This window comes from Oenanthe melanoleuca, chromosome 13 (assembly GCF_029582105.1).
Source record: "Oenanthe melanoleuca isolate GR-GAL-2019-014 chromosome 13, OMel1.0, whole genome shotgun sequence".
Lineage (NCBI taxonomy): Eukaryota > Metazoa > Chordata > Aves > Passeriformes > Muscicapidae > Oenanthe > Oenanthe melanoleuca.
In genome coordinates this window covers 2,572,706-2,589,117 of record NC_079347.1, presented here as the reverse complement: position 1 = coordinate 2,589,117, position 16,412 = coordinate 2,572,706, and the positions used below count along the sequence as shown (strand labels likewise).

General features: G+C 56.4%; 3 protein-coding genes across 3 annotated transcripts in view; all 3 read left to right on the top strand.

The window, feature by feature from the left end:
* LOC130258913 (protocadherin gamma-A9-like) overlaps positions 1 to 16,412 on the top strand; it is a 96,951-nt gene that overhangs the window by 9,963 nt on the left and 70,576 nt on the right. The gene's annotated exons all lie outside the window — the stretch shown is intronic.
* Positions 3,047 to 7,121, top strand: LOC130258909 (protocadherin gamma-B5-like). Its single transcript, XM_056502659.1, has 2 exons — positions 3,047 to 5,813; positions 6,849 to 7,121. The coding sequence occupies exons 1-2, from the start codon at positions 3,339 to 3,341 to the stop codon at positions 7,119 to 7,121; spliced, it is 2,748 nt and encodes a 915-aa protein (XP_056358634.1). The 5' UTR covers positions 3,047 to 3,338.
* Positions 7,230 to 13,128, top strand: LOC130258677 (protocadherin gamma-A12-like). Its single transcript, XM_056502279.1, has 3 exons — positions 7,230 to 9,700; positions 9,860 to 9,921; positions 12,810 to 13,128. Exons 1-3 carry the CDS (start codon positions 7,235 to 7,237, stop codon positions 13,126 to 13,128), a joined length of 2,847 nt encoding a protein of 948 aa, XP_056358254.1. The 5' UTR covers positions 7,230 to 7,234.

Sequence of the window (16,412 nt, the reverse complement as noted above, 5' to 3'; positions counted from 1 at the left end):
TTCATTCAGGTCTTTGTTTCGAGGCAGGTTCCTGCTCCTTTTTACTGTACTGATCAGTACTCTTATATTGCAAACAATGACTGTTGTTTTTCAGAAAATCCTTCCTTAGCCTAGGAAATCTAGGAAAGCATTGAGTATGTGGGGAATAGGAAGAATAAGAAGCAGAAGCAATAAGAGATACTGTTTTAATTTAGGAGAAGATTTAACATGAGAAAGAGGCAGATGAGAAGCTGTTTAAAATGATGGTTTCATAATTGTTAAAGTTGGGCAGGCCCCACAACAGAAGAATTTGGTGAGGAGAGAACTAATTCTTCAAATGATCTCCCCTCTCCAATTCTCCAGTGTGAATCTTTAGGGCCTTCGTTGCAGCTTGAGACCTCAGTGACTTCTGGATGCTCTCAGGGATGAATTTTAAGGCCTGAAATCAAGGCCTAGAAGACTCCACTGTGAGCATGCCTGAAAACTTCTTCTAATGCTCCCTTGCTCTGTCTGATTCATGTTTTGCTTTTTTTTTCTTAGTTTTGTTTTACCTGAATTTACTCTGTAAGTGGGTATATTTACTATTACATACAACTTATCTTTTCTAGCAATGTGTTTTGTGTTATTGTTTCTTGCTCTTGTTCCAGTGGGAGTGGGAGACAGGAGATATGAGAGTGATTCTCTGTTCTGTCTCTATTGCGAAAATTTGATGTAAATATGGCTTTAGTAGACATTGCATATTGGTGGAAAAGAGTGTGTGATGAAAAAAGGGCGGAGATTCCCTTTAACCAATGGTTTAATGAGCCATTCTCTGTTGGTTGACTGCTGATCTTTTAATATGATTGTTTATCATTTGTGTGCTTTAGGATCCTTCAGTTCTTTATGATAATGGTGGTGAGCAAATTCACCTCACTTCTGGGTGTGCCTGTAGTGCATTATCATCTCATGATAAATGTGTTCAGCGAGGAGACACAAGCAAAACCTTCCAGTTGCATGGCAGAGAAGAAAAAGAAGGCAGGGGAGCTCAGTGTGTGAGGCTGGAGAAGAACTCGTTCATTCCCTTGCTCGTCAAGTGTCACAGATAACACAAGGCTGTTCCTGATGGAGTGTGGTGTGATTTGAGTTCTTTCTGTAGAGCAAGTGAGACCTGTAGGATGGTATTTTTAACTTCTATATGATTCTCAAAATTGCATTACTTGTTGTCATGAGCTCAAACTCCATGTGTCTGATCTTATGTGCAAGGTCTCCTCTGTCCTAGTTGTCGGAGTGCAGGTGCAGTTCCCACACACATGTGGGATGTTTACAGCTGTAAAGCGGAAGATTTCCATCAGCACATGTGTGCTCACCCAGAAATATTTTGTGTGTAGTGTAATAGTGCAGAAGCATCTCTGCTGCAGTCCTCCAAGTGCAGAGCGGCCACCCAGCCCAGCCAAGGTTTCCATGAACAGCCCAGGGGCCAGTGGGAGAACGTGTGCAGTGTCCCCCACATCATCACCCAGAAGAACATTCTGGGCAATCATCTGGAGGCTGTGAAGTGGCTGAGGAACAGGCTGGAGAGTCACTTACAAAGAGTTACAGACAGTGGCTCAATGTGCAGGTGGAAATCAGTAACTTGTGTTGTTTCTCAAGGGTCCTTCCTGGGACCAGAACTTTCCAGTAGTGACCAGTTTAGCACCTTCATGGACAATGGGATTGAGTGCACCTTCAGACAATTTTCAGCTGACACCAATTTGAGTTGATTCACGAGAGGGCAGAGATGCCAAGGAGGGATGGGCTGGAGAAGTGGCCCCGTGCAAACATCATGGAGTTGAACAGGGGGAAGGGCAAGGTCCTGCAGCTGGGTTAGAGCAATCCTCAGTTTAAACAGAGAGAAGGGGAGAGGGAACAGCTTTGCAGAGAAGTAGTTTGGGTTATTGATAGGTGATAAGATGGGACATGAGCTGCCAATGGGCACCTGCTGCTCAAATTGTGTAGTTCACTGCATAAAAAGTAATGTGCCCAGCAGGTCCAGGGAGGTTCTTCACCCCCTTAAATCCTTATATGGGAGCACAGTCTGCATGCAGATCTTGATCCTGTGTCACAAATGGACAGGCTAGTTTTCCCAGAATGATCATGGGTGTGGTCTGAGGGTTGGAACATGTCTGCTATGTGGAAGGTCTGAAGGAGTTTACGTCTTCAAGCATAGAGAAAATATATTTGAGTGTAGACTTTTGAAGTTTTATTTTTTTCTCTATAAATTTACTAATAAGGTCATTGGATATATGAACAGAGCAGTTTTTACCAGGGCCAGTGGTCATAGCACAGCAAACAAGTGTTTTAACTAAAAGAAGAGAAGTTTTGATTAGAAGAATGCTTTATAGTTTGGGTTGTGAGAATATGGAACGTTTTGTCCAGAGCAGTTCTGGATATGCCTCCAACGTTCAAGTCTGGCAGAAAGTATTCCTGCTTATGACAGAAGTGTAGATTAATTGATTTTTAAAGGAAAGATTAAGCTGGAAACTGCAAACACTGTTTAGCTCTATGAAGCACTCAGCATTGCTTTTCGCTTTCCCTTGTCAGGAACTCAGATATGGAGATGCAGAGAAAACAACTTCAGTGAGTCAGAAACATAGGTGTATATGTTACTCTACTGTCTTTGCATTGGGGTTGCTAACATTTCTTTATGCGTGTATATATCTCAAATTAATTCATCCCAGATAATGGAGGGACAGCTCAAGACAGGAGACCAAGTGCGAAAAAGCTCTTGAGGTCTTCCTTGTATTATCGTTTACTGTTCCTGTAGATGGGCAGTGATTTTACCGAGAGCACTTGAATTCCATTTTTTACTGCCCCGTCATTAATATTTGCTTTTAACTGTTCAGTGTGTCTCAAAAGAATGGCCTAAAAGCAATCGAGTGCACATGTCAGATAGGAAGGCCTTGGAGGCGAATTAAGGAACAGCTTCTGCTCTCGCGGTTTGCAGTGGAGGAGAGAGCCCGGAGCCGGTGCCGGCGCTGAGCCCCGCCCAAAGCCGGGCCCCCTTGAGCGCGGCCGTGCGGCGGCTGCAGTGTCGCGGCGGCGCCTCCGGGTGTCGCTGTTGGCCGCCGCCGAGCGGCGCTGGAGCCGCCGCCGCCGCAGCGTCCTGCCCCCGCAGGCTGCTCGCTCGCCCGGCGCCGGCCAGAGCGGCAGCGGCAGCGGCAGCAGCAGCGGCGAGAGGCGGCGAGAGGCGGCGCTTGGCGGGGAGCAGCGGCGTCCGAGGCGGCCCGAGCGGGCTGGCTGCGCTGCCTGTGAGCGGTGCGTGCGGTGTGTGGCGAGAGCGGCTGCGAGGGAGGCAGGGCAGCGGCAGGAGGCAGGAGCTTGGCGAGCTGTGGCGGCAGAGAATGGCGGTGAGGCGGCGGCAGAGGCTCGGGCCGGGCGGCGGGCGAGCGCTGCTGGGCGCGGTGCTGCTGTGCGTGTGGTGGCGGGCGGCGGCCGAGCGGGTCCGCTACGCCATCCCCGAGGAGCTGGGCAGAGGCTCGCTCGTGGGGCCGCTGGCGCGGGACCTGGGGCTCAGCGCGGACGAGCTGCCGGCGCGCAAGCTGCAGGTGGCGTCTGCCGGCAAGAAGCAGCTGAAATACTTCAGTGTGAATGAGGAGAACGGGAACCTGTACGTGAACGAGCGGCTGGACCGGGAGGAGTTGTGCGGCGAGTCGGAAACTTGTTCTGTCAGCTTCGAGGTGCTTGTGCACAACCCGGTGAACGTTTTCCACGTAGAGGTGGGGATCGAAGACGTGAACGACAACTCCCCGACCTTCAGCAAGGCTGTTCTGGACCTCGAGATTGGTGAATGGACACTTCCCGGTGCTCGTTTTCCTCTGGAGATGGCCCGGGACGCGGACGTGGGAAGGAATTCATTGCTGACTTACCAGCTCAGCAGCGACCCGTCATTTTCACTGTCAATGAAAGAAAAGCCGGGTGGAAAAAAGCAGCCGGAATTAGTGCTAGAGAGAGCGTTGGACCGAGAGAAGCAGAGTTCACTTGAGTTGGCGCTGACAGTAGTTGACGGTGGGGAACCAGCGAGGTCCGGGACTGTCCAGATTCGCATCAACGTGACGGATTTAAATGACAACTCGCCCGTGTTCAGCAAAGGCGTCTACGAGGCGAGAGTGGCAGAGAATCTCCCGGCGGGATCGCTCGTGCTGCAGGTGCGGGCCACAGATGCAGATGCGGGCACCAACGGGCGAGTTTCCTACTCCTTCGGCAACGTCCCGGATGGAGTCCGCTTATTGTTTACTGTCGACAGCGAGAGTGGAGAGGTCAGGACTGTGCGCCCACTCGATTTCGAGAACAAAAATAAATACGTATTTGGCTTAGAAGCTACAGACGGCGGCGGACTCACCGATCACTGCGAAGTGCAGATCGACATCACGGACGAGAACGACAACGCTCCCGAGATCACCATTCTGACACTTTCCAGCCCGGTGCCTGAGGACGCGCCCGTCGGCACCGTGGTGGCCGTGCTAAACGTGGACGACCCAGATTCGGGCGAGAACGGTCAGGTGTCGTGCGAGCTGTCGGGCGAGGCGCCGCTGTCGATCGTGGCGTCGCCGGGCGGCTCGTACAAGGTGGTGACGGCGAGCGCGCTGGACCGCGAGCAGGCGTCCGAGCAGCGCGTGACGGTGGTGGCCCGGGACCGGGGCAGGCCGGCGCTGTGGAGCAGCACGGAGCTGGTGCTGGAGGTGTCGGACGTGAACGACAACGCGCCGGTGTTCGAGGAGGCGGCGTACAGCGCGTACGTGGCGGAGAACAACGCGGCGGGCGCGCTGGTGCTGCGCGTGCAGGCGCGGGACGCGGACGCGGGCGCCAACGGGCGCGTGAGCTACTGGCTGGCGGGCGGCAGCGCGGGCGCGGCGGGCGCGGCGCCGCTCGTGTCGGTGGAGGCGCGGAGCGGCGCGCTGTACGCGCAGCGCTCCTTGGACTACGAGCAGTGCCGCGAGTTCTGGGTGGCGGTGCGGGCGCAGGACGGCGGCGCGCCGGCGCGCAGCTCCACGGCCACGGTGCGCGTGTTCGTGCTGGACCGCAACGACAACGCGCCGCGGGTGCTGTGGCCGGCGGCGGCGGCGGCGGCGGCGGGAGAGGCTCCGGCAGCGGCGCCGTTCGAGGTGGTGCCGCGCTCGGCCGAGGCCGGCTACCTGGTGGCCAAGGTGGTGGCGGTGGACGCGGACGCGGGGCGCAACGCGTGGCTGTCGTACGAGCTGGTGCAGGCGTCGGAGCCGGCGCTGTTCCGCGTGGGGCTGCACAGCGGCGAGGTGCGCACGGCGCGCGCCGTGTCCGAGCGGGACGCGGCCAAGCAGCGAGTGGTGGCCGTGGTGAAGGACCACGGGCAGCCGGCGCTGTCGGCCACGGCCACGCTGCACGTGGTGCTGGCCGAGAGCTTGCAGGAGGCGCTGCCGGAGCTGAGCGAGCGGCCGGCGGGCGCCGAGGCGGCGGCGGCGGCGGCGGCCGAGCTGCAGTTCTACCTGGTGCTGGCGCTGGCGCTGCTGTCGGCGCTCTTGGTGCTGAGCGTGGCGCTGGCCGTGGTGGCGCGGCTGCGCCGGGCCGGGCCGCCCGCCGTGCTGCGCTGCCTGGGCGCGCAGCGCTTCTCGCTGGCCGGCGCCGCCTTCCCGGCCGACTTCTGCGAGGGCACCTTGCCCTACTCCTACAACCTGTGCGTGGCGGCGCCGGCCCGCGCCGTGCCCGAGGCCGCTTGGCCACCGCCGCCGCCGGTGCCCGTGCTGTCTGCGGAGGAGCTCCTGGGCGGGGATGAGTGCGAGAAGGCGGACCCGAGCTGTAGCGCCGTTTTGGGAGAGGCGACCACTGAGTCTGACGTACCTCAGGTTTGTAAGCCCGTGTGCCCTTTCTGTCTGTCCCTTCTATTCCTTTGAGCCTGCTGTAGTGTATTCTTGGGCTTTCTTTCTCATCTGGGGAGTGGTTAGACTGGACTCTGTTCACTGAATTCCTATCCAGTATTTGTTGGCAGCCAGCCTTACGAACGGGTTCTGGTCTCACCAGCTGATGATGAGACTTAGGCTCAATGGATTGGCTCTGACTTTTCAGCTTATGTTGAGTGAAGTCTTTCAGGATTGGTGATACTCTAAATTTTCTTTATCCTTTCCTTAATTTTCGTCTTCGAACAGGCTGACAGAGAAAGCATCTTTTTTTCTTTCTGCTTTTGAGATGTCGTTGTCGAAACATGTTTTCTGAAACTCTTAAAATTACTAATGGTGACGGGAGTTATTTAGCATGTAGAATGAGATTCGTTTATTAACGGTCGATATTTAGGTTCTTTTTCTGAGCTCTCATTCTTGATCCACCTCGAAGTAACACTGTAGAGAAATCCTCTTTATTTAGTGGTCTTTTGGTGTTTCATTCCAAATAGGACGTGTATCTAAATGCCAGAGTGTGAAAGTGACCCGCCATTTCTTTATCATGATAATGAATGCTCCTCCCGTTTTCCGTCTTCCACCTCCCCTTAATATATTTGAGGGAAGGTAGCTGCATAATTTTCAGGTTTTCATGAACACATTCCTTTTTAGTGTTCACTAATGTAGCGGAGGGTTTCGCTGTGTTTTCCAAAATGTTTCGAGGTCACCGTAGGTCTTCTTTTGTACTTTCAGGCTTAGTTGGAAATTGTGTCTTAAAAGCTCAGTTTGTCTGAAAGATTAGCAGTTACCAAAGTTCCACGCGGATCTTACTATAAGGTCTACTAATTCTACCTGACGAGCTCAGGGATGGGTTTCTCCTCCTTCTTGAACTGCATTTCCGGAAGCGAAGTGCCTAGACTTTGGTGGTCGCTGGGTAACGTCCCGTAGGTTAATTGCAGTTTTCTGCAGTATTCCAGCGCGAACATACGTGTGTCTCTCTAATGGAAGTTCAGCAGTGCTCATTCCCATGCTGTGCTGGAGGCGGCTGCAGAAATGACAGCGTTAATCCTGCTGGGTTTCGGTGGGGATTGTCCCTTCCCTGCGTGGAGCCCGCGAACGAGACAGTGCGGGCAGCGCTCGGTGCTGCAGTGCCGGGAGGAGGCTGCGGGCGCCGCTGTTGACCGAGAGGAGCGAGAGGAAGCTCGGAGCGCTGCAGCCCCGCCCGCTGCGGCCCCGCTCGATCACTCCCTCGCTCCAAATCAGGATCGGAGGCTGGTGTGAGGGTCCCTGGGGTGCGTAGCAGTTCTGCAGGGTGGCGGAAAAGCCGGCGAAAACAGGCGGGAGCGGCGAGTAGGAACGTAAATAGAAAGAGTTGGATCGGTGCCGCGGCAGAGATGTGCACGGCGGGGAGGCGCTGGGGCCGGCGGCAGCGAGCTCTGCTCTGGGTGATCCTGCTGGCGGCGTGGGAGGCGGCGTGGGGGCAGCTGCGCTACTCGGTGCCCGAGGAGATGCCCAAGGGCTCGTTCGTGGGCGACGTGGCCAAGGACCTGGGGCTGCAGCTGCCGGAGTTTCGAAATCGCGGTGCCCGCATTGTCTCCGGAGGTAGGACGCAGTATTTCGCTCTGCACGGGAAGACGGGGCATTTAGTGACGGCGGAGAGGATCGACAGAGAGCAGCTGTGCGAGGGTGTGCAGCAATGCGTGCTGCGCTGTGAGCTGATAGTGGAGGGAGAAATGAAGTTTTATGAAATCGAAGTGGAAATCACGGACATTAACGACAATGCGCCCAGCTTCAAGGAAATTGAGCTGGAAGAGAGGATTAACGAGGCCACAGCCCCCGCTTCTCGGTTTCCCCTTGCCGAGGCTCACGATCCCGATACGGGACGGAATTCCCTGCAGAGCTACGAGCTGAGCGGTGACGAGCACTTCTCGCTGGCCGTGCAGTCGGGCCCCGGCGGCGATCAGCGTCCCGAGCTGGTGCTGGTGAAGGCGCTGGACCGGGAGGAGGCGGCGTTTCACGAGCTGGTGCTGAGGGCGATGGACGGCGGCGATCCGGCACGGACGGGCACGGCTCGGATCCGAGTAAAGGTGGTGGATGCGAATGACAACGCGCCGGTGTTCAGCCAGGCGGAGTACACGGTGCGTGTTCCCGAGGACGTGCCCGTGGGCTCAACCCTCGTCATCGTGAGTGCCACCGACGCCGACGAGGGGGTGAACGGGAAAATAAAATACTCGTTAAAGAAAATAACAGAAAGATCCTCGAAGATATTCCACCTCGACTCTGATACGGGTGCGATCACTCTGTTGCGAAGTCTGGACTTCGAGGAAGGTGACTCATATGAGCTGGAAGTACAGGGACGAGACGGCGGCGACCTTTTTGACACGACTAAAGTCTCGATCACAGTCACAGACGTAAATGATAACGCGCCGCTGATTTCCGTGCGGTCAGCGTTAAGTGAGATTTCTGAGGATGTCCCGTCGGGGACGGTTGTAGCCCTTCTACATGTGCAGGACTGGGACTCGGGGGCGAATGGTGCCGTGCGCTGCGCGCTCGACGGGGACGTCCCGTTCCGGCTGCAGAGCTCCCACGGCAACTACTACAGCGTGGTGACAGCGAGAGAGCTGGACCGAGAGCAGGTGTCGGAGTACAACGTGACGGTGCGGGCGGCCGACGGCGGGTCGCCGGCGCTGCAGAGCAGCGCGGTGCTGGCGCTGCGGGTGCTGGACGTGAACGACAACGCGCCGGTGTTCGCGGAGGAGCGCTACAGCGCGCGGCTGGCGGAGAACAACGCGGCGGGCGCGCTGGTGCTGACGGTGCGCGCGACGGACGCGGACTGGGGGCAGAACGCGCGCGTGCGCTACCGGCTGTCGGAGGGGCGGGTGCGGGGCGCGCCGCTGTCGTCGTACGTGTCGGTGCAGGCGGAGACGGGCGCGCTGTACGCGCTGCGCTCCTTGGACTACGAGCAGGTGCGCGAGCTGCGGCTGTGGGTGCGTGCGGAGGACGGCGGCGCGCCGGCGCTGAGCAGCAACGTGTCGGTGGTGCTGCAGATCGTGGACGAGAACGACAACGCGCCGCAGGTGCTGTACCCGCCGGCGGGCGCGCTGCGGGCGGGCTCGGGCTCGGGCGGTGCGTGGTCGGGCGTGGAGCTGGCGCCGCGCTGGTCGGAGGCGGGCGCGCTGGTGGCCAAGGTGGTGGCGGTGGACGCGGACGCGGGCCAGAACGCGTGGCTGTCGTACGAGCTGGCCAAGGCGACGGAGCCGGGGCTGTTCCGCGTGGGGCTGCACAGCGGCGAGGTGCGCACGGCGCGCTCGCCGCTGGCCCGCGACGCGGCGCGCCAGAGCCTGGTGGTGGTGGTGAAGGACCACGGGCGGCCGGCGCTGTCGGCCACGGCCACGCTGAGCGTGGTGCTGGCCGAGAGCGTGGCCGAGCTGCTGGCCGAGCTGGGCAGCGCGGCCGACGAGGCGGCGGCAGAGCCGGGCGAGCCGGCCGTGAGCCTGACGCGCTGGCTCGTGCTGGCCGTGGCCGCCGTGTCCTGCCTCTTCGTCGCCTTCCTGCTGCTGCTGCTGGCGCTGCGCCTGCGCCGCTGGCGCCGCCAGCAGCTGCTGCCGCCCGCCAGCGGCGCCTTGCGCGGCGTGCCCGTCTCGCACTTCGTGGGCATCGACGGCGTGCGCGCCTTCCTGCAGTCCTACTCGCACGACGTGTCGCTCACGGCCGACTCGCGCAAGAGCCAGCTGCGCTTCTCGGCCGGCGGCAGCTGCTGCGACACCCTCCCGGCCCGGCCGCTGCCCGACGAGCCCGCGCCGCTGCTCGGGAACGAGGATTCCGCCAGCCCCCTTCCTGTGGATCCCACCGCTCCCTCGGTGAGTTTCTGGGTCCAACTTCTTTGTGCGGCGCTTCTCATCGCTGCTCTACTCTCATTTCTTCTCCTGGTCCGTGTATTGCAAAGAAAGATTTGCAGAAATGGGAGGTAATGCCCGGTTCATCGGTACGCTGTGCTCTGGTTCTTCTGCTGCAAGCAGGTGGTCGTGGTGTCCTTGTTCAGCCTTAAGCTGGGCGAGACAGGAGAAGGGAGGTTCTTCTTGTATGGAGGTTGGTTCTTTGTGCTTTTTGTATTTCGTTCCTGCCTTATTTTCTGAGAAGTGTAATTCGTATTAGCATTAGTGTTTTTGTTGCATGGTATGGAAGTGGAATTTACATTGTTTGCGGGGTCAGCTCTTTCCCCGACAGCACATTTACATAAGCACATTGAAGTTCTTTTGAAACAACACTTAGTGACCCCGTGGGTAACATCACTTTAAACTCTGAGAATCATTTTCCTTCCAAGTTAGCCATGTGCTGAGGTAGGATGAGCAGTTACTGTGATGATCGGGTGCTGTTAGAGATTCGTATCGTTTATGCATTTGGGAGTGGTTTATTTTATTTAGTTGCGGACATATCCTTTGGGTATCAGTGATCGTTCTCAGACAGTGAGAGGTTTTCTGTACTGCTTTTCTTTCAAAGGAGACTGCAGTTGTATCTGTCGTGTTGTATAATGTTTGGGCAGGGTGAAAAATCTTTTTGTGCAGATACAGAGATGACTCAATATCTGCTGCGAGTTTGTTTAGAAATTCGAGAAGGTGGAGGGTGTAAAGATGGTGTAGAAATTCAGTTTGTCCTTGTTCTTTTACGAGACCACACTTGTGGTTCCTGGCATTTTTTCCTTTTGTACTGTACAAAGAAATTTCATTAGGGACCTGTGGGCTTGGCCTTTGGTGTGAACTTTTGTGTTGGTGTTGTGTGGGCGTTTTACTCCCTAAATAACCTTTTTCTTGTATCTACTACTGTTGGTTTAATCTGAAATGTCAGGCGTTGAACCTTGCAGAGAATTCCAACTCCCATTCCTGGTAAATGTACATCGACTGATGGTGGTGAATGTTGAAGATGTTTTACCTGGGGTTTGATTACATGTTCTTGCAGATTATGTGTTTCAGATAATACCGTGGAACTGTGCAGGGCTGGAGACAAGAGTCCTTTGGCCTCTATGTGGAGGTTTTTTGAAACAGGAGAGAGACTGTTCCTTTCCTTTTTCAGTGTTCAGTCCTATTTTGTGCAATTTGATTTTCTTTTAACATGGTCACTTTGTCCTAACAGATCTTACTTGAGCTGTGTGGGGAGCCCTGGGAACTTCCTCGTGTGTGTTTGCAGGTTTCCGTGGTTTTTAAATGAATGGTTTAATTAGGTTCTTATGGCCTGTGGATAAGGGAACTTCGGGTGAGGCCATCTCTGTATTCATGACCTGCTAAGTCCCTGAAGTCTGTGCCTGACCTTAGCACCATCACCATCAAGAGTCTCTTTTCATCCCCTCCTTTCTGCCGACGTAAACCTCTTGCCTCACTCCTTTACTGAGGTTGAGATGTGAAATATCCACGGCTAAGGGAAGCTGTGTGAGGAACTTTTCTTTTGGTGGAGTCTCTTTGGACTGAGGAGAGACTTGTTTGTGAGAAGGTATGTTGGAGACAAGATATGTGTGCTTTTTTGGTTCATATGTTTACTCATGACCTTCTGAAAGTTTTCTAAAGGTTTCGTTGTTATTTGATATCCCATCATTTGGACACAAACGGCCAGTTTGTGTATCCATCCTTTCGATTTTCTGTTTAATGATGTAGTCTGTGAATAGTAATTCTTAGACAGAGATGGAAACCTTGCATTCAGAGTAGGAGAGTCACACAGTCTCCAAGGAACCCATGTGCTGGAGAAAGATGATGTTACATTTGAGTGATACTTTGGTGACTGAATCACAAACTGAGCTGCTGGTGTCTTTAGCCTCTAAAACATTTCAGAATAGTTGAAGTTACTGTGATGAGCAGGAAAATTTGCTGTGCATGGAGTTGTGTTGTGATCCTTGGGATCTGAGAAGCGCTGAGAGGAAATCTTAGTAGTGTCTGTCTCCAAAATTAGGTTTCGTGTTGTGTGATGACAGAGAGGAATCTTTCCAGAGACAGGGCCTGTGTAGGAGTTTACCGTGGAATGGTTTGAAACGGATAAAAGAGATGTATAAAGTTCCATTTTTCATTGTGGTTAGATGAGTCTCTCACTTGTGTTTCCAGATTTTTTCCTTTTTTCATGGTCCAAGAGAATTACTGTGGCTGGGGTGTGTGGTCTGTGCCTCTGTGTGACCTTCCTGTGTACTCAGTACAAGACAATTCTAATTGTTGTGTATCTACTACAACTGACAGAATAGCAAATACAAATTTCAACATTGCGCTTGTTTCAGGAGTGATGTCTAAGTATGTGACCCAAATCAGGTGTGTCTGAAAACTTGGAATGAATTGCGAGTAGGCAGAAGGACTGGCTTTGATCCAAGGAAATATGTGTGCAAAACAGTTTTTTTTTGAGAAGTGCTCAGATTTTAGATGCCTTGTGTCCAGGCCTCTGCCATTTCCCCCCTGTGATCCTAGTTTCCTTTTGCTGAAATTAAACGACAGTCATCCAGCAATAATGAACTATATTGCTGGGAGTGGTTTGTAATTCCAATATGAAACATCTTTCACTTGGTTCTATGAAAGACACAAAAATGGCTTTTTATTTTCCACCTTCAGGTTCTCTAGTATGAATACACAAAATAAGGAAAGAACATGAAGCTGAGAAAAATGGTATTATTCGATCTTAGCATAGAGCTCTAAACTTTGCTTTCAGATGATGCTTTTATTAGGTTAATCTACCCAATATAAGCAAAGCAGAATTCAAATAGATGACAGAGAGGTTGAAGGCTCCAGAAATCACACTTTCCATAATTGAGTTTGTTGCTTTTACGCAACAATTTTCGCGAAAGACGCCGAGTTTCTTTTTTGTAATGCATTGCCGCGAATGCTTAACTACGTCTATTCAATGTGATGAAGGAGGTGACCGAAAAGCTCTCGACAGATCAGCTCAGTTAAAAACGCCTTTTGAGGCACACCGACTCCGTGGATCTCTTCTCGCGGTTTCCAGTTGGAGGAGAGAGCCCGGAGCCGGTGCCGGCGCTGAGCCCCGCCCAAAGCCGGGCCCCCTTGAGCGCGGCCGTGCGGCGGCTGCAGTGTCGCGGCGGCGCCTCCGGGTGTCGCTGTTGGCCGCCGCCGAGCGGCGCTGGAGCCGCCGCCGCCGCAGCGTCCTGCCCCCGCAGGCTGCTCGCTCGCCCGGCGCCGGCCAGAGCGGCAGCGGCAGCGCCAGCAGCAGCGGCGAGAGGCGGCGAGAGGCGGCGAGAGGCGGCGCTTGGCGGGGAGCAGCGGCGTCCGAGGCGGCCCGAGCGGGCTGGCTGCGCTACCTGTGAGCGGTGCGTGCGGTGTGTGGCGAGAGCGGCTGCGAGGGAGGCAGGGCAGCGGCAGGAGGCAGGAGCTTGGCGAGCTGTGGCGGCAGAGAATGGCGGTGAGGCGGCGGCAGAGGCTCGGGCCGGGCGGCGGGCGAGCGCTGCTGGGCGCGGTGCTGCTGTGCGTGTGGTGGCGGGCGGCGGCCGAGCGGGTCCGCTACGCCATCCCCGAGGAGCTGGGCAGAGGCTCGCTCGTGGGGCCGCTGGCGCGGGACCTGGGGCTCAGCGCGGACGAGCTGCCGGCGCGCAAGCTGCGGCTGAGCGAGGAGAAGCAATACTTCAGTGTGAATGAGGAGAATGGGAACCTGTACGTGAAGGAGAGGCTGGACCGGGAGGAGATGTGCGGCGCATCTGCGACCTGTTCTGTCAGCTTCGAGGTGCTGGTTCACAACCCGCTGAACGTTTTCCACGTCGAGGTGGCGATCGAGGACGTGAATGACAACTCCCCGACCTTCAGCAAGGCTGTTCTGGACCTCGACATAGGTGAATGGATCCCTCCTGGTTCTCGTTTTCCGCTGGAGACTGCGCAAGATGCAGACTCAGGAAGCAACTCACTGCTGACTTACCAGCTCGACAGGAACCCGTCCTTCTCTCTGGCCTTAAAGGAGAGCCCGGATGGAAGCAAGCAGCCGGAATTGGTTCTGGAGAGAGCCCTGGACCGAGAGATGCAGACCTCCTTTGAGTTGGTGTTGACAGCAGTGGATGGCGGGGAACCTGCGAGATCCGGGGCTGTGCAGATTCGGATCAATGTGACAGACGCCAATGACAACCCGCCCGTGTTCACTAAAAACCTCTACGAGGCGCGAGTGCCGGAGAATCTGCCAGTGGGGTCGCTGGTTTTGCGGGTCCAGGCGACAGATGCGGACACGGGCTCCAACGGACAGATTTCTTACACCTTCGGCAAGGTGCACGACGATGTAGGCGCTTTGTTCACTATCGACAACAATAGTGGAGAAATCCGGACTGCGGGTGCCCTCGATTTCGAAGATAAGAATAAATACATCTTCGACCTGGAGGCAACGGACGGAGGCGGGTTAACGGCTCGCAGCAAGGTTCAAATAGATATTACGGACGAGAACGACAATGCCCCGGGAATTACGATGTTGTCGCTGTCGAGCCCAGTGCCCGAGGATGCCCCGACTGGCACCGTGGTTGCCGTGCTGAAAGTGCGGGACAGAGACTCCGGCGAGAACGGTCAGGTGTCGTGCGAGCTGTCGGGCGAGGCGCCGCTGTCGATCGTGGCGTCGCCGGGCGGCTCGTACAAGGTGGTGACGGCGAGCGCGCTGGACCGCGAGCAGGCGTCCGAGCAGCGCGTGACGGTGGTGGCCCGGGACCGGGGCAGGCCGGCGCTGTGGAGCAGCACGGAGCTGGTGCTGGAGGTGTCGGACGTGAACGACAACGCGCCGGTGTTCGAGGAGGCGGCGTACAGCGCGTACGTGGCGGAGAACAACGCGGCGGGCGCGCTGGTGCTGCGCGTGCAGGCGCGGGACGCGGACGCGGGCGCCAACGGGCGCGTGAGCTACTGGCTGGCGGGCGGCAGCGCGGGCGCGGCGGGCGCGGCGCCGCTCGTGTCGGTGGAGGCGCGGAGCGGCGCGCTGTACGCGCAGCGCTCCTTGGACTACGAGCAGTGCCGCGAGTTCTGGGTGGCGGTGCGGGCGCAGGACGGCGGCGCGCCGGCGCGCAGCTCCACGGCCACGGTGCGCGTGTTCGTGCTGGACCGCAACGACAACGCGCCGCGGGTGCTGTGGCCGGCGGCGGCGGCGGCGGCGGGAGAGGCTCCGGCAGCGGCGCCGTTCGAGGTGGTGCCGCGCTCGGCCGAGGCCGGCTACCTGGTGGCCAAGGTGGTGGCGGTGGACGCGGACGCGGGGCGCAACGCGTGGCTGTCGTACGAGCTGGTGCAGGCGTCGGAGCCGGCGCTGTTCCGCGTGGGGCTGCACAGCGGCGAGGTGCGCACGGCGCGCGCCGTGTCCGAGCGGGACGCGGCCAAGCAGCGAGTGGTGGCCGTGGTGAAGGACCACGGGCAGCCGGCGCTGTCGGCCACGGCCACGCTGCACGTGGTGCTGGCCGAGAGCTTGCAGGAGGCGCTGCCGGAGCTGAGCGAGCGGCCGGCGGGCGCCGAGGCGGCGGCGGCGGCGGCGGCCGAGCTGCAGTTCTACCTGGTGCTGGCGCTGGCGCTGCTGTCGGCGCTCTTGGTGCTGAGCGTGGCGCTGGCCGTGGTGGCGCGGCTGCGCCGGGCCGGGCCGCCCGCCGTGCTGCGCTGCCTGGGCGCGCAGCGCTTCTCCCTGGCCGGCGCCGCCTTCCCGGCCGACTTCTGCGAGGGCACCTTGCCCTACTCCTACAACCTGTGCGTGGCGGCGCCGGCCCGCGCCGTGCCCGAGGCCACTTGGCCGCCGCCGCCGCCGGTGCCCGTGCTGTCTGCGGAGGAGCTTCTGGGCGGGGATGAGTGCGAGAAACCGAACCCGAATAGTATCACCGTCGCGGGAGAGATGCCCGGCGGGCAGGACGCACCGCAGGTCTGTGAAATGTGAACTCCTTTTATATATACAGCTTTCCAGAAGGTTGTTCTTTTAGCTCACTTTTTCTTGGGGTCATGTCAATTGGGAGTCCTCATCTGTGTCTCTACTTTGCCGCGGAAATTTTTGATTTATCCTTGGTAATAGCTGCAGCTGAGTTACTTTGAGTATAATTCCACTTTGTGGTAGTAGACGTGGTTTTCCATGTTTCCTGGTGTCTTTTATGAGTTGCACTCTCCTGGCTCCTTGGTGGATGGAAATAAGGAAGGGTCTATCTCGCCTCCATGGAGAGTTGGATAGACTTAATTCCTCATTGTTCGAAGTTTCAACTTCAGCAGAGAGATATTATCTTCCAGATTTGAAATCTATAAATTAGAATGTGTTTGAAGTACTGAAAGCAGGTTTAGTTTTTATGGCAGTAGAACGGGTGATTCTGCATAATGGAGTCGAGTGGAGAATTCAGAGCACTGGTGCTTGGTTTTGGAGCTTTTTCCTTTCTGACTGATCTGTTCAGAAAGGGTGCGCTTGGAACTCGTGTCTAGCTTTATGCAAACCTATTACTTAAACTTTGTCTGTCCCTATTAGACTTAGAAAGCACACGAATGTGGAGAGTTCCCTTCTCCAAACTTAGGGAAGAAAGAGGTTGTTGCCCGTTTTCTGGAGGATTACAGTAACTGGACTAGATGTCTTCATTTACGTTGGCAGTTCGTTCGGTTTTGCTCTTCATGATCTTTA

Excerpts from the sequence above, each read along its gene's own strand:
- LOC130258909 (XM_056502659.1), top strand. The coding sequence starts at position 3,339 with ATGGCGGTGAGGCGGCGGCAGAGGCTCGGGCCGGGCGGCGGGCGAGCG. Across the intron at positions 5,814-6,848 it reads CTGAGTCTGACGTACCTCAG|TTCAGCAGTGCTCATTCCCA; the intron begins GTTTGTAAGCCC and ends CTCTAATGGAAG.
- LOC130258677 (XM_056502279.1), top strand. The coding sequence starts at position 7,235 with ATGTGCACGGCGGGGAGGCGCTGGGGCCGGCGGCAGCGAGCTCTGCTC. Across the intron at positions 9,701-9,859 it reads TGGATCCCACCGCTCCCTCG|GTGGTCGTGGTGTCCTTGTT; the intron begins GTGAGTTTCTGG and ends TGCTGCAAGCAG. Across the intron at positions 9,922-12,809 it reads GGAGAAGGGAGGTTCTTCTT|TTGGAGGAGAGAGCCCGGAG; the intron begins GTATGGAGGTTG and ends CGCGGTTTCCAG.